This window comes from Prionailurus viverrinus, chromosome C1, assembly GCF_022837055.1.
Source record: "Prionailurus viverrinus isolate Anna chromosome C1, UM_Priviv_1.0, whole genome shotgun sequence".
NCBI lineage: Eukaryota > Metazoa > Chordata > Mammalia > Carnivora > Felidae > Prionailurus > Prionailurus viverrinus.
Genome location: NC_062568.1, coordinates 9,343,729 through 9,358,950, shown reverse-complemented (window position 1 = coordinate 9,358,950; position 15,222 = coordinate 9,343,729). Strand labels below are relative to the sequence as shown.

At 48.6% G+C, this 15,222-nt stretch overlaps 1 protein-coding gene across 2 annotated transcripts in view; it reads right to left on the bottom strand.

The window, feature by feature from the left end:
- Positions 1–11,588, bottom strand: part of AP1S3 (adaptor related protein complex 1 subunit sigma 3) — a 59,753-nt gene extending 48,165 nt beyond the window's left edge. For both annotated transcript variants that reach the window (XR_007154743.1, XM_047870704.1), the window contains exon 1: positions 11,439–11,588. Coding sequence is in view for 1 of the 2 variants with exons in the window: in XM_047870704.1 (XP_047726660.1) it covers positions 11,439–11,441 (3 nt within the window). In the remaining variant the exon portion in view is untranslated. The remainder of the gene's footprint in view (positions 1–11,438) is intronic.
- Between the last annotated feature and the right edge of the window lie 3,634 nt (positions 11,589–15,222).

Here is a 15,222-nt window from a genome sequence, read left to right as displayed (position 1 = left end):
CCCACCTCAGCAGCTGGCTCCTCCTTCGAGCCCCGTGTCTGAAATACACTCATCACCAAAGCACATCTGTAACATCCTTTCAAAACCTCTCTCCAGATTCACACTTCCCTCTGAACCCTAGTGCCTCCTGACCACATCTTCATTTTTCAACGTTCTTTGAAGAAACCCACGGTTTAGCAGTACAAACTGCTCTATGTATAGGTTTCCCTCCCCGTGGGATCAGAAGCATCATCAGTTCTGTTTCCCTTATAGCGCTTAATAATCTCCATTTCCGGGGTTAGACCACAGTAGGTATTCAGTAAATTTGTACCTAAAGCAGAATAATAACGCTGTGCTTTTACACTTATGCTGACTGAAGCCAAAATTGCACTTACGATCGTGCACTTAACGATGCACTCGTGATGTTTACGCGCTGTGAACAGACAGATGTGTGAGGAATGCAATGACTCACCACCTAGTTATGTACCCTCAGTGTTGGGATGGCCATCAGACCTTCAGGCCAGCTGCAGACATGGAAACTGCACCTGCAAGTTGCACCTAGGACATGTCAGGCATCAACAGCAACGTAAAGACACACGGATCAACAACTCAACATCACACCCCCGCCCTGCTTCTGGTTCTGACACATTCAGAAAACAGTGTACGTTAGGTTTAGAGAGACATGGGATTTTCTTGCAGCAGGTAACAGACTGTGAGAGCCAGAAAGAGTTTTTAAGATCATGCCTCAGGTCCAAGCTTGCTTCACGTGACAGCAAGAACAGAGCCAGGAAGGCAGGAGAGCAGTGAAGGTCACAGTCATTGGTATAGCCGGGTGACGGCCCTGAGTTCTCTCATTCCCAATGCGGCAACCCCTACCAGTGCTATGTTCTTCTGTCTTCCTAGTGATGTCTGTCTTAAGCTGCTATTATAATGAGCTTCCCTTGTCTTGGGGGTGCCTGGGTGGCCTGGTCAGTTAAGCGACCGACTCTTGATTTCAGCTCAGGTCATGATCTCATGATTTGGCTCATGGGACGGAACCCCACATTGGGCTCTATGCTGACAGTGCAGAACCTGCCTGGGATTCTCTCCTCCGCCCCTCCCCTCTCTTAAAATAAACAAACTTTTTTTAAAAATGAACTTTCCTTCTTGAAACATACATGAAAGTGATTGGAGGAAGAGAGTTTGGGGGCAGACATACAGGGTAGTGGAGGGAAGGAACAGCAGCTGGTATGTTAATGTTTATTTATTTTTGAGAAAGAGAGAGTCAGAGTATGAATGGGGCAGGAGCAGAGAGACAAGGGGACACAGAATCCGAAGCAGGCTCCAGGCTGTAAGCTGTCAGCACAAGAGCCCAACACGGGGCTCGAACTCACAAACCGAGAGATCATGCCCTCAGCCGGTCAGACGCTTAACCGACTGAGCCACCCAGGCACCCCAGTATTTTAAAGGAACTAACCCACTCGGAGATAAAACACACACACACACACACGCGCGCGCGCACGCACACACACACGCACACACATGCATCCTAAATACACCTGCAATTTCTGTACCATTGTACTTTGGCTGCTTAGAAGGCAACTAACTCATCCCCAAAACCAAGCAGGGAAGTGAGGCTGCTTCAAACTACTTCTGATGAACTTCCCCAAATGCTTGAGGAGGGTATTAACACTTTTTGAACTCTACAACCAAAAAAAAAAAAAAAAAAAAGGTTGTCCATTTTGCTCTCTGGAAAATCCACTCATTCCCAGATGATACTGGATGAATCCTGTCCCACTGGGGCTGATGGACGAGCAAAGTTGGAGAAGGTGGAGTCGATGAGAAACCAGGCTCTCCTCCAGGACTTGCATTTCCCTCAAACTGCCTGTCTCTACGGTCTGCTTACGAACCCTTCCCACTCACATGCACATCCAGCATATCTACAGTACATGCTCTTCTGAAAAGCTGCAGGCAGGATCGTCCTGCCCTTCTGGTCTCAGCCCAGTGCCCATGTCTCCCATGAGCTCGTACTGTGTCCTGCTTCTGCAGCAATTATATAATCTGAACAATATACTTCAGTGCTTAATCATCCACTCCTGTGCATGTGAGAAATTTCTTCCCCACAACACACATATCTTGCAATCAAGAAACAGATCTACACTTGTGGGTTTTTCTTTTCTGTTTTTGTATTTATTTTTTTAGTGTTTACTCACTTTTGAGAGAGAGAGAGGCAGAGAGACAGAGCACAAGCGAGGCGGGGGGAAGGGGAGGGGCAGAGAGAGAGGGAGACACAGAATCCGAAGAGGCTCCAGGCTCTGAGCTGTCAGCACAGAGCCCGATGCGGGGCTCAAACTTGTGAACTGTGAGATCATGACCTGAGCCAACGTCAGACACTCAACCAACTGAGCCACCGAGGAGCCCCTGGGTTTTCTTTTCTAATAACCTCCCCAGTTAAAAGAGCTCAAGGGTTCACAAGTGAGGAGAAAAAAAAAAAGCCTGAGAAGTGATGCACGTATGATTTCTCCATTTATTACTTCCTCTGGGCAGAGTAATCAATTTAGAACATACCAACAATACCTGTTAATTGCTTCATTTTTGTCATAGAGTAACTATAACTCCAATTAGATTTTCTTCTAGAGTCTTTTGAGAGGCAGACCGGCCTTTGGTTCTGTTTCAAATCATTTAAGGACCAAAAAGATAACTAGAAATAGTGGGTAGAAATTCCAGGCAACATTCAGTATGACTTTGAAGTCCAGCGAAACATGAATAACTTGGGACCCTATTCGTATTTCATAGTGATGCTCATTCAATCATTCTTCATGTGAATTTTTTTGTGATCAGGAACTTTGTTTAAGAGGCTATGCTTGGGACGCCTGGGTGGCGCAGTTGGTTAAGCGTCCGACTTCAGCCAGGTCACGATCTCCCGGTCCGTGAGTTCGAGCCCCGTGTCAGGCTCTGGGCTGATGGCTCAGAGCCTGGAGCCTGTTTCCGATTCTGTGTCTCCCTCTCTCTCTGCCCCTCCCCCGTTCATGCTCTGTCTCTCTCTGTCCCAAAAATAAATAAACGTTGAAAAAAAAAAAAAGAGGCTATGCTTAATATGCTAACCTCGATGGTAATGACCACTTCAATGTTTATTAAGAACTTCCATTTTCCTCCTACTGGAGACTATTCAGAACTCAATAAAAATCTGTCCCTCGTGCCTTTATACCTTGACAACAAGGTCTACACCGGTGAACAAAATTTGTTAGGAGGTGGGCAATGGCACATCCATCATCCTCTTTCAAAGCTCAGGTTGAATCTGAGAGAAAGACCTGGCTTGCTATATAGTCAAGTCTTCCCTCTCCCACTTATTTATTTTTTTTTTTTTACCAAGACTGTTGATATAGACTAGATTATCTGAATCCTTAAAGTATAAAAGTCATGAGGCCGAATAAACTTTAAAAGGTTGGATGCATGTGCAGTGCACTTAGAATTGAGGTTTCGGCTTCTTAGTAAAGAAACTGAAAGTACTTGTTTAGGAAATAAAAGAAAAATGTCCTATACATACACTGGGTTTTGAATCACATTGGAAAAACACTGTGATACTACAAAAACCCTTACCTTCTCCTATCTCCCCAGTGTTTACAGTCTATGATATTTTGTTTCTTTATTTCATTGGTTCAGATAAGTTTCCTGGGGGGGGTGGGGGGGAGGCGGGAATCAACTTATAACCCTTTTTAAACATTTTGTTAGGGTTTTTTCCTGTTTCTCTTAAAAATAGCCTAGCTAACGTTTATGGAATGTGTTCCAGGTGCCAGACCGCATGCAAAGGGCTTGAACTGGATTATCTCATCCAATCTGCAGGTAAACCGAGGAAGTGGGCCCCGTGTGAAAGGGATAAACCAAGTGGTCAAGGTCACAGGGCACACATGCAGGGCTTGGGGCTGTCGGCCTCATCATGTGCTCCTCCTGGACACATTGCACTGACATCTGACACCTGCCTCTGGAAATGAACACATGAAGGCTTTAGGGGGTGGGGGGAAGCTGGGCAAAATGCCCCGCGTGTCACTTCTACAGGGAACCAGTAGCTGAACATTTTCACAACAGAGATGTGTCTTCCAATAACACGTTCTGTCACCTGATGAAATTCGGACATTTCTCTTCAAAGAAACCTTTTTTTCAAGCCTTTTACAGCTTCACCTCCATATAACGAAAAGTTGCTGCCTTTTTTTTTTTGTCCTTTTTTTTTTTTTTTTTTTTTTTTTTTTTTTTAAGGAAGGCTTGGGAAGCTGGGGATATGCAGCAGACACTGAAATCAGGGGCAGAACAAATCAGTGACAGTCGTTATCTGATGCCACATTTGATGGGGCCTTCCTGACTTTTTCAGGGATGTGACTTCTTAATCTTGCTGGAATGTTCAGTTCTTTACTGAATGCAGGAAGGCCAACCCTAGGTGATCTGCCAACCCATCTCTGTACTTGAATGGTTCAGTCCTCTATGAAGTGACTAGAAACATTATTCTATGTCGTTACCAAAAGTTTTCAGAGTTACTGAAGTGAGAAAGATGGTTCACATTTTTCCCCTCAGGTTTTCTCAGTTCTCATATGAAAACAGGTACTAATAGGAGTCTCAGAAGGCTGGCCAAGAGCTCAAGTCAGAGAGAAAGCCTGTGTGTGTGTGTGTGTGTGTGTGTGTGTGTGTGTGTGTGTGTGATTTCAGGAAACTTCTGCCTACATCCCAATTCCAGACACATCCAACCTTAAGAAGTTCCAAAACACGCAGGGCACCTGGGTGGCTCAGTCAATTATGTGTCTGACTCTTGATCTCCGGTTCAGGTCATGATCTCACTATTCATGAGTTCAAGCCCCGCATCAGGCTCTGTGCCATTAGGCACGGAGACTGCTTAGGATTCTGTCTCCCCTCCTCTCTGCCCCTCACCTGCTTGTGCTCTCTCTCTCTCTCTCAAAATAAATAAACTTTAAGAAAAAGTCACAAAACACAGGGAAAAACCAAACAGAGTCTTGCTGGAGGACTAATGTAAATGGAGAATTTTTAAAAGTGATTTTTCATATAATTTAGAAGATAATTAACATTCAAATAGAGAGAACTGAAGTGTCTAATAGAACATACAATACGAAGTGAAAATGTATCATACTGGATGCTTAGAGCCCTTCCCAGGAATAATCACTGTTTCTTTCATATCCTCCTGGAAGTCTCCAGTTTATACATGGGCGTATCGGTCTCATTTTCCACAAATGGGGAACTAACGTACAGGATTTACACTGACAAACTACACCACACCTGGACTTTTAGGGCAAACCGGGAACGGGCTGGGGAAGCCTCGATATCCTGTACCCAAGGGGATATGGGAGAAGGACATGGTTCCTGAACTCTCTGTCCAGTCACAACTGCTTCAGGAAGTGACCAAGGGCCAGCTGAGTTGGCCCAATGAATGGACCCGCCTCCTCAGGCTGAGAAGGGGTCAAATTGCAGGGACTGAAGTGGCCACCTACACCAGGACTGCCCCCAATTCCACATGCTCCCACAGGGTCCCACATTGCCCACATCAGAAACACCTGCAACTTCCATCAAGTAAAAAAAATGAGAGGATGATTTATGAATGCTTTATAATATCCTCTTCTGTGTCATTGGTACAAAATATTTAGAAAGTTTCGAGAACTTTCTACCAAGAACATGGGCTCCAGGACAGCAAGGAGCTTCTGGTTTATTTAACACAAGCCCTGAGGCCTAGACCCAGGGCTGGTTTCCGTGGACACAGGGTTCTTGCCTAGAGCAAGTCCTTAGTTTAATGCTCTGCAGTCATCTTGAAATTCTCAACAGTTTTTTGAGCAAGGGACCTTACATTTTCATTTTGTATTAGGTGTGACAAATTATATAGCCAGTCCTACCTGGTGCACTGCCTGTCCTGGGGCACATGCCCAATACACTTGTCAAATATATAGTGAATGAATGGAAGTTACTTTAGAACGTAAGTCAACAAACTACAGCCGATAGCCGGATTCTGGCCCACCCCCTGTGTTTATAAATAAAGTTTTATTAAAACATAGCCACACCCATTTGCATCTCGTCCATGGCTGCTTTCACTCTATAATAGAAGAGTTAAGTGACAGGGACAGAGACTTTAGGGCCCACAGAGCCTAAAATACTTATGATCCAGCCCTTTGCAGAAAAATTTTTCTGACCCCGTCTTCAAACACCATCTCAACCTTTTCGACCCAAATCACCGAAACAGCAAAAAAGGCAGGTAGCCTCGTGAGATGTAGAGTGCTAGTCTTAAGCAACTAGCCATACACAAGCTACTTCTTAGGTTTTTTTTTTTTTTTCTATCTTTAAAGTGTGTATGAATTCTGCAGCGTGGACTCAAACGCATTTGTGAGTTTTTTTAATGTTTATTTATTCTTGACAGAGATAACGTACACACGCATGTGGGGGAGAGGCAGAGAGAGGAGAGAATCTGAGGCAGGTCCGTGCTGTCAGCACGGAGCACGACATGGGCTGCTCCATCCCACACACCGTGAGAGGGTGACCTGACCCGAAATCAATAGTCGGACGCTTAACCAATGAGCCACCCAGGCACCCCCATTCGTGTTTTAGTGCAAAGAAGTTTTAAATCTAAAATGATCTGTGCAAGTCATGATTATCCCTTGACGTCCGCTCTCTACAAGACCAAGTACAAGGCGCCCCAGCTCGCAAACCATGGCCTTAGCTTCTCGTCTTTAATAACCCAGGGCGGCCAGAAGCCTCCTGCAGCATTTAAGTACGCAGCGAACCCCACCACACACCCATCCTTTCTCATCAGCCCGGAAGCCCTACTAAGAGAGGATCCCACAAGGACACGAACATAGGAAATCCTGAGTGCCCTTATTCTTGTACTGCAGGTCAGTGGCCCATCGCACTGACAGACTCCCGGACACTTGATCATTTTCCCCCGGGCGCTTTGCAGAAACTAGTCAGAGCTTTTTCAGAACTCACTTCTACCTGTCTGAAAGTTCCCGGGCTCAGGACGTGGTCGGAGCTTTTTCGAAGGCCAGTTTCCTCATAACATTCAACGGCATTTCGTTTCTAACTTAAATGATTTGTAGCGCTTCCTTTTCATTGTTAAAAGTCACCATTTATCCTGCTGTCAGCAACCACGTAATCAGCACAGTTCCTCTGGCCGGTCAGGGTGCTGGCGAGACAGGTCAGAGCTGCCCTGGGAGGCCTGAGGGGCTTGGCTTCTGGTTTCCCAGTGCATTCTCTCACAGCACAGGATCTGGGGGCTCCAGATGGTCCAAAGGGAGTTTCTCCCAGGTAAATGGCTAGGATAGGCACGGGCAGGCCCCAGGGAAGAAGTAACCCCAGTGAAGTCTCCGATCACTGCAAGAACCTCTGGCCTGGCCATAGTAACAACAAAATATCATCAAAGGAATGGGTCATGGGGAGATCCCAAAATGCCTATCTCTGGGGGCTCTTCAAGGAGTTTTCGTCCTTTGTGTTGGGGGATGGGCTTCGCTTTATCTGTTACGTCTTAGTCAATAATGAAATCTCTCATGGGTCCCAAACAGACACACATCGAAAATACCCTGTGGCGAGTACACAATCTGCTGACCATTTCCTTCCAGCTGTTTGTAAAATGTCACACAAAAATCATAAGCTGTTGACATTATTGGCCACAGAAACCAGGAATGGGAACTCAGGAATCACAGTCCTGGGGTCGGGTAAACACAAGTCTCACTGGTGTTGTTGGGAGACCTGGGGGAAGGGCTGTCTGTGGTCTCGCCTCTGGGGATAACTGGCCACCACCGAGGCCACGTTGCCCTCCCTCCCTTCTTCCCAACCCCCTCCCCCCCCACACGAATGGCTGCCCAGCAGCTCACACGAGGCTTTGGAGCAGGAAAGTGCTCCTTGCTGTAATAAACTACTTCACCCTGGAACTAGAACTTAAACTGCCTAAATAACTACGTGCTTATTACAGTTCACTTAAGCCTTGGACGATTAAATTGATATACTGGGTAGGGAGGCGGGATCGTAGCAGGATCTACAGGTTCATAGTTAGATTTCTCCCTCCTCAGCCCTCTGCAACCCTCTTCATCCTTCCTGTTTCCAGGCGATACAGTGAGATTAGGACGAACACGGGGAACTCTGATGTACTTGATTTAGGAGAAGGTGCCCTCGTGCTGTTTCAAACTGACTGACGTCAACGCTGATCAAGAACTGGCTTCCCAGTTCAGCTCGGGAAAGTCTCTCTCTAAACTAAGATTTAAAATCACACCAAAGAATCTTCGGTCTTTTTGTTTTTAGCGTAAGCGGATCTCCCTTTAGATATAAGCAGCGTCCATTATGATCATTTGCATCGCAAGAAGATGATTCTTCATATTTCAAAACTGGGTCACCCCTGGAGTTTCTTTCAATGGGGAATTCCTTTATTTTGTTTGCAACGTGGTTTTAAAAGCCATTTCAACTCATCCGAAGCATGTGGACTGCATAAAGCAAGGTCCGCTTGCATTTTTAGTAAACGCGTCCCCACAGCCCTTCAAACTTCACCCTCTAAATTTTTTTTTTTTTACGTTTATTTATTGTTGAGACAGAGAGAGACAGAGCAAGAACGGGGGAGGGGCAGAGAGAGAGGGAGACACAGAATCGGAAGCAGGCTCCAGGCTCCGAGCCATCAGCCCAGAGCCCGACGTGGGGCTCAAACCCACGGACCACGAGATCGTGACCTGAGCTGAAGTCGGAAGCTCACCGACTGAGCCACCCAGGCGCCCCCAAACTTCACCCTCTAAATCCTCACTGCTATCTTCTGCCAGGGAAAAAAATAAATAAACAAATAAAAGAAAATCCTCCTTCCTCCACCAACATTATCAACCATCCAACAGTAAAGGCTTCCCACTAAGATGTTTAAATACACTGTGCTCAGAAGCCACGGGGATGCCTGGAACACAATAACCCTCTCATTGCTTCCCAGGGCAGAGGTTTCTAAAACAAAGACAGGGTGCCGAGGTACAAAGTTGATTCAAACAAGACAATTCGGATAAAAAAACAGTCCCCAGATTCAGGAGGTATAGAATCCCTGTGCTAGAAACCTGGCCCGCGGGCACAGGGATGAAGAACCATCTCCCGTGCTGAGGGAGCAAGTAGGATAGCGTAAGCACCTTTCAGTTTCCTAAGGGAAGAGTTGGCAGGAGTCAAGAACGGAGCAGGAGAAAGACAGAGGGTCACAAAGTGGCCCTCACCAAGAAGGTTCTTCCCAGCACATGGCAGTAATAACAGAGCAGACGTTATAGTCCCCGAGCTCAGACGGGGGCAAAGCTACTGCCCTAAATGCATTCACTTGCACTGACTCACAGAACCTGCCTGTGACTCCTTCACACTCTTAAAAATAGGTAGCTCCAAAGACCTTTTATTTATGTAGGTTATGTATGGTTATAGTTTTTCTTTTTGTAAAATTTAAACGTTTTCTCTTTATTTTTGAGAGCGAGAGCATGGTGGGGGGGGGGGTGGGCAAAGAAAGGGAGACAGAGGATCCAGAATGGGCTCTGTGCTGACAGCCTGATGTGGGGCTCAAACTCACGAACCTAAGATCATGACCTGAGCCCAAGTGACAGAGCCACCCAGGTGCCCCTATTGTACATTTTTTTCGAATCTTCTCAATGTCTGGCTCAGTAGAAGACAGCTGGACTCTCCTAGCTGTGTCCGTATTCAATCTGTCACATAATCCCGGGACATGTTAGTCTCAAGCAAACTCCACACACGGTCATGTAGGAATGAATGTGAAAAAGGCACATAATATCATGGTGCTGTTATAAACTCTTATGAAATTCCTCGGGTCTTGTGGATCTCTGAAAAGTTTCAGGGACTCCTTAGGGTCCCCAGACTGCACGTGGAGAACTCCTTCTAACAAGTCGGGAACACTTACAATCTTCACTTTACAAATAAGCCAAGTGGCATAGAGAGGTCAAGAGACCGTCCAGGGCCACATTGCTAAAAACAGGTCGGAGCAGGTAAAGTGCAAAGAGCAGAACACTCACTTTCATCAGGATTTGCCCGAGATGGTGAATGGTAGGGTTGAGCATCCCACTGGGCCTATCCGAAGTGCTCAATCACATGAGCATTTCTGGTGGGCGAGGCCTGGTGGTAAAGCCACACATTTCTGCACACATTTGACTACCTGATCATACGAAACCAGCAAGAAAAAAAAACAAAACTCCACGGCAAGTGCTGTCTAGAGTGAGGACCCTGCCCCAGTTCATTCCCACTTCCACCCCTCCAGCAGGCAAGTGATGCTGGCGAGCTCCGCACGCTGTCACCTTGTTCCTTGGGAAACCCGAGCAAACGAACAGAGCTGCTCCATTATTTACAGCCTCCTTTTTACAAGGTGCTGTATTTACAAGGAATCCTCAACAAACAACAAAAGGCATCTCCGGCCTGTGCGGCCAGGCCTCTCCCTGGGGCCAGGATCTGTGGTCTTTGCGTCCAGGGGCTTAGCATTCCACACTGTCCTTGACTATCTCCTGCCCAGCCCGCAGCGGGCCCTCAAGCCCTCAGACTGGGGGTTGCTTCTGTTCCTACTTAAATGTGGGACCTGAGCTCACCTGGGGAAGTGCGACTGGCACAGTTCAGGCCACCTCACTGTCAAAACGCTAGCCCTGGACAGAAGGCAACGGAAGAGGCGAGGCGCCTGAAGCTCTTGCTTCCACCCGAGGGCAGGTCATGACCTCTCACCTGGGGCGCTGGAACTGGTCTCCTTGTTTCTACTTTGATGGAAACCCCTCCTCGAACACGTGTCCTTCAGGCGACTCTCCGCCAACAGCCACAGGCACTTTTTTTTTTTTTTTTTTTTTTTTTTTGCATGTAGAAGGGATGAGATGAGACCAGTAATCTCGCTAAAAGGCTCCCAGGGCTCAACTAAGTTAGAATAAAACCCAAACTCCTTAACTTGGCTTCTAACAACCCGCCTCAACTGGACCTGGCCCCTCTCTCTCTCTTTTTGCCACAAGCAAGGATTTTTTCTCGCTCCTCTTTGCTCTCTCTCGGCTCCCACCACCTGCATGGCCCCCGCGGGATCTCCGGCATCTGAGATGTCACCTCCCGCAAAGGGCCTTCTCCGCGATCTCCTCCCGAGTGGCCTCTCCCCTCCGCCATCCGGTGGTACTGGAGACTTGGGGAGCACTCACTCGCGGCGGTTACCTTTACTTCCCCGGTCTGCCACCCGGCTCCCCATCTCGTCTCCACACCCTCCTCCCAGAAGGTAACCCCCCTGCCAGCGAAGGTCCCCCGCGTCCCCCGCGACACCCTGCACCTGGCCGCGCGCGCCTGGCACTGACCCCGCGCTCAGCGAACGAGCCAATGAATGAAGGAGCGCGCCTGTGGCCCCGAGGGTCCCGAGGCGGCGTCCCGGTGGCCCGCGCGTCCGCACCGTCGGGCGGCGGACCGGGACCCCGGAGTCCCCCAGGCGGCCGCCGCAGGTGCCTCCCGCCGGCGCGCGCCCCCGGGTCACTCACCATGGTGGCCGGGCCTCCGCCGCCCCCTCCCCCCGGCCGCCCAGGAGCGAGCGGCGAGCGTGGAGCGGGGGTCACCAGGGCGCAAGGCGAGCGCAGGAGCCGGAGGCTGACAGGTGAGGCGCCCGCCTCAGACCATGGCTGCTTCCCACAATGCCCTCGAACTGAAAGTTTGCAGACTCCTCCCCGCGCGGCTCCCCTCCCTCCCTCCGCCCCTCCCCTCTCCCTCCTCCCCTCCCCTCTCCCTCCTCCACTCCCTCCTCCCCTGCTTTCTCCCTCCCCTCCTTCCGTCTCTCCACTACTTCCTACCCTCCCTCCTCCACCTCCTCTCCCTCCTCCCCACCACCCCCCCCCCCAGCCCTCCCAGCCCGGCGCGCAGGCTGCGGCAGGTGCAGAAGCACCTGCCCCAGCCTCTGCACCCTGGGCCACTGGGAACCCCTGAGCAGGGACCCCCCGAGGGGGCTGCTTTCCAGATTCTGCCCCGGGGAATATGTTATTCCTGTATTCCAGAAATGTGCATCTGCCCCCAGCACTTGCAGATACCCTTAGGGAACTGTGGCAGACGCTGCTGGCTTGTCCTAAACCGAGAAGGGAGGGAGCGGCTGGCAGAGCCGGAACTAGAAGCGATCGCTTGCCACCACCCCCCACCCCACCCATTCCCGATTTCTTCCCGTCTTTGTGTATTTTTTTAATGCTGCAATCCAAGGACATAGGTCATTTTATACAGGCCCGGTTTTAGGACGTCTCTCCTAAGACTTGGTGGCGTCGAATGTCCAGTCTCTTCCCTTCCCCGCTTGATGTTTCTTAAGCCTGGAGTGTTTACCTGGGGAGGTAGGAGTGTCCAGACCCCCACGTTGTAAGCAGAGTTTTTAGTGTGTGTGTATGTTCTTTTGGGAGAGGCTGTTGGTTTTATCAAATACCTGAAGAGATCCGTGCGGAAAGGTTAAAAACCTTTGCCCGGGTGCTCCCTGGAGGCCAAAAGACCTTCCTAGGATTTACTGTGTAATTTCCACGGGGTGTGGGCTGAGAAGATGGGTTAGAAGGCATGCTCCATCCGTCCATGCACTGGTGACACATTTATCAGTGCTAACTCTGTGCCAGGTCCTACAGAAGGGGCATGGGGGGCCAGCTGAGAAGAAACAAGCTGTCTTTCTTCTGAAGCTTTTTTTTTTTAATGTTTATTTATGTAAGTAATCTCTACACCCAATGTGGGGCTCGTGAACTCATGAAGCTTTTTATTTTTATTTTTATTTATTTAAGTAAATTCTACACCCAATGTGGGGCTCCTACTCAATGACCTCAAGATCAAGAATCACCTGCTCTTTCGACTGAGCCAGCCAGTCTTTGGAAGCTTATAGTCTCTTGTGGGACAACACATAATAAACTGGTGAATAAATAATGATGATTCAAGATAATAATTATAAAGTAAGATGAGTGTTAAGTGGGTGAAAGGATTCTAAGGAAGGTGGGTGCAGGTGGCTGGGATGGGCTCAGGGAAGGCTACGTACATTGAGCCTAGGGGGGCAGGTGAAGGATGCCCCTGAGACAGTGATGTAAGACCTGGAGGTGAAAAGCCAGTGCTCGGAAGGGAAAGAAGAGAGTTGTCCTTTTCGAAAGACCCCAAAGGGGACCTCTGTGGCTGGACTTAAGTGATAGGACGTCAGAGAGATGGCAGGAACCACAAGCCTGTGGGCCTTCTCTGCTTTAGGGCATCACGTACAGGGCTTACAGCCCCCAAGACGGCAACTGCAAAGTTCTCAGAAAGCTCACCTCCATCACGCTTCACGCCTCCTGTTGGCTTCCTCCCCTGGTGTTGTGGCATCTTCCAGAGGATTCTGGAAGAGGATATGTAACAATTTATGCCCCATCCCAATGGGGTGAGTGTGCCTTCTGACAGATGCTCCACGATTTACTGTGAATTCAGGAGAGCTGCTTTCGAACTTCTGATTGTCACCCCGAGGTGTGCTTTCCGCCTATCTTTGGCCTTTCGACTTCACCCAGTTCAACCGTAACCTTTGCGGGTCTTTTTCCTTCCACTGACTTCAGGGCGGCGCACAGCCCTACCCCACCTGCCTTGCTGAGCCTATGAAAAGCACCCGGCGCCCTCTGCTTTGAGGGTTTTGTTGCTAGTAGAAAGAGCTGGAGTATCAATGGTGTACATGAAAGATAAATCCCCGTGCTCCTGCCGAGAGGGTTAGGTAAAAGATAAGAGCGAGAGAAAGCTCCCTCGCAGAGTAGCCTGTGTTAGGGAACGTTTGATTAGAAAATGAGGGGAGTTTGACTTCAAAACTCATCTTGGGGCGCCTGGGTGGCTCAGTTGGTTGAGTGTCTGCCTCTTGATTTTGGCTCAGGTCATGATCTCACAGTTCCTGAGATCGAGCCCCATGTCAGGCTCTGATGCTGCTTGGGACTGGGGGGTACTGTGCCCATTGTCCAGATGAGAGCCTGAACACAGACGTGGTGAGACCGAAGCAGGCACAGGCGGCAAAGAAGAGGGAGAGCTAAGGCTGGTCTCACGGCACCAAGCCTCAAGCTGGTTCCCCCCGAAGCCTCATACATGACAGTGGGACACAGCAGTGGGTGGTAAGCGATGTTTATTCAGAACGCCCACGTGTCTCAGAGGAATAACTTGCATCTTTTCAGGCTGACTTATTTATTTTGAGAAAGAGAAAGAGAGTGCGTGCAAGTGGGGGAGTGACGGAAAGAGGGGGAGAGAGAACCCCAAGCAGGCTCTGCGCTGCCATCACAGACCCTACGTGGGGCTGGAACCCATGAACCGTGAGATCACGACCTGAGCCGAAGCCGAGAGCCAGACGCTCAACCAACTGAGCCACCCAGGCGCCCCTGAGGAATAACTTGCGTTTGGGGGATCTTGCTTCTCTATCCCATCTTTGCTCCCTTTTGAACTCCACATCAGGTCTGCCAACAATGAGACTGACCCCAAGGACGACCCAGAGGCCTATAGCTCAAGACGTTCCGCTGTAGAAAGAGGCCCCCTGCTGCAATCCAGATGGGGTCTTTAGATTCGAAATTTACTGTTATAGAAAGAGACCAGCGTGCACAGTGTGCTAACGTGCTTCGGATGGGGTTGAGAGCAGGCGAACGCAATTCTGTACGTGCACGTTTATTCACAACACAATGCCCTGGCAAGAGATCGACTCGATTTATGAGTTTCATTTCTCAGATCGCTCCGGAACTACAGGGTGACAGAAGATGGAGAGAAAGCAGTAAAAGCCACCGCCAACCGGGGAGGTGGGGGAGGGGGAGAAATTAGGGACATGAAAATAAAAGTAAAACCATGATAGTCCGTAAGCCAAAATACTAACTTTCCAGAAACTGGGAGGGGTCAAGCTACAAGGTTAAAAAATAAAGGAAGCAATGAAAGAGAGGCCAACTTCAAAGCCATCTTATGTAACAATTCCACTGCAGCACACAAACTTGATTGGAGCCTGGCCCTGTTGGTCCCCAGTGCCCTCCTATTAATGTCCTAAGTAATCAACATCTCCAATAATCCCTTCTGCAGTGTACAGGAATTCACCTTGTCCTTAAACAGTTGGTTTAAGGCCTTACGTTCTTTGGAAAATCCCTTTTCTTGTCAAAACAGGACATTTTTTATTCCAAGAGGAAGAACCTTACCCAACGTATTTCTAAAGAATATTTTCAGGAAAATTTTCAGCTAAAAATAATGTAGGTTCATTGTAGATTAGGGAAATCAAGAAAAGCGTTGTTTTAAAATCCCATTCTTGTATCAAGAAATAACTCCTATTATATCTGGTGTATTTCAGGT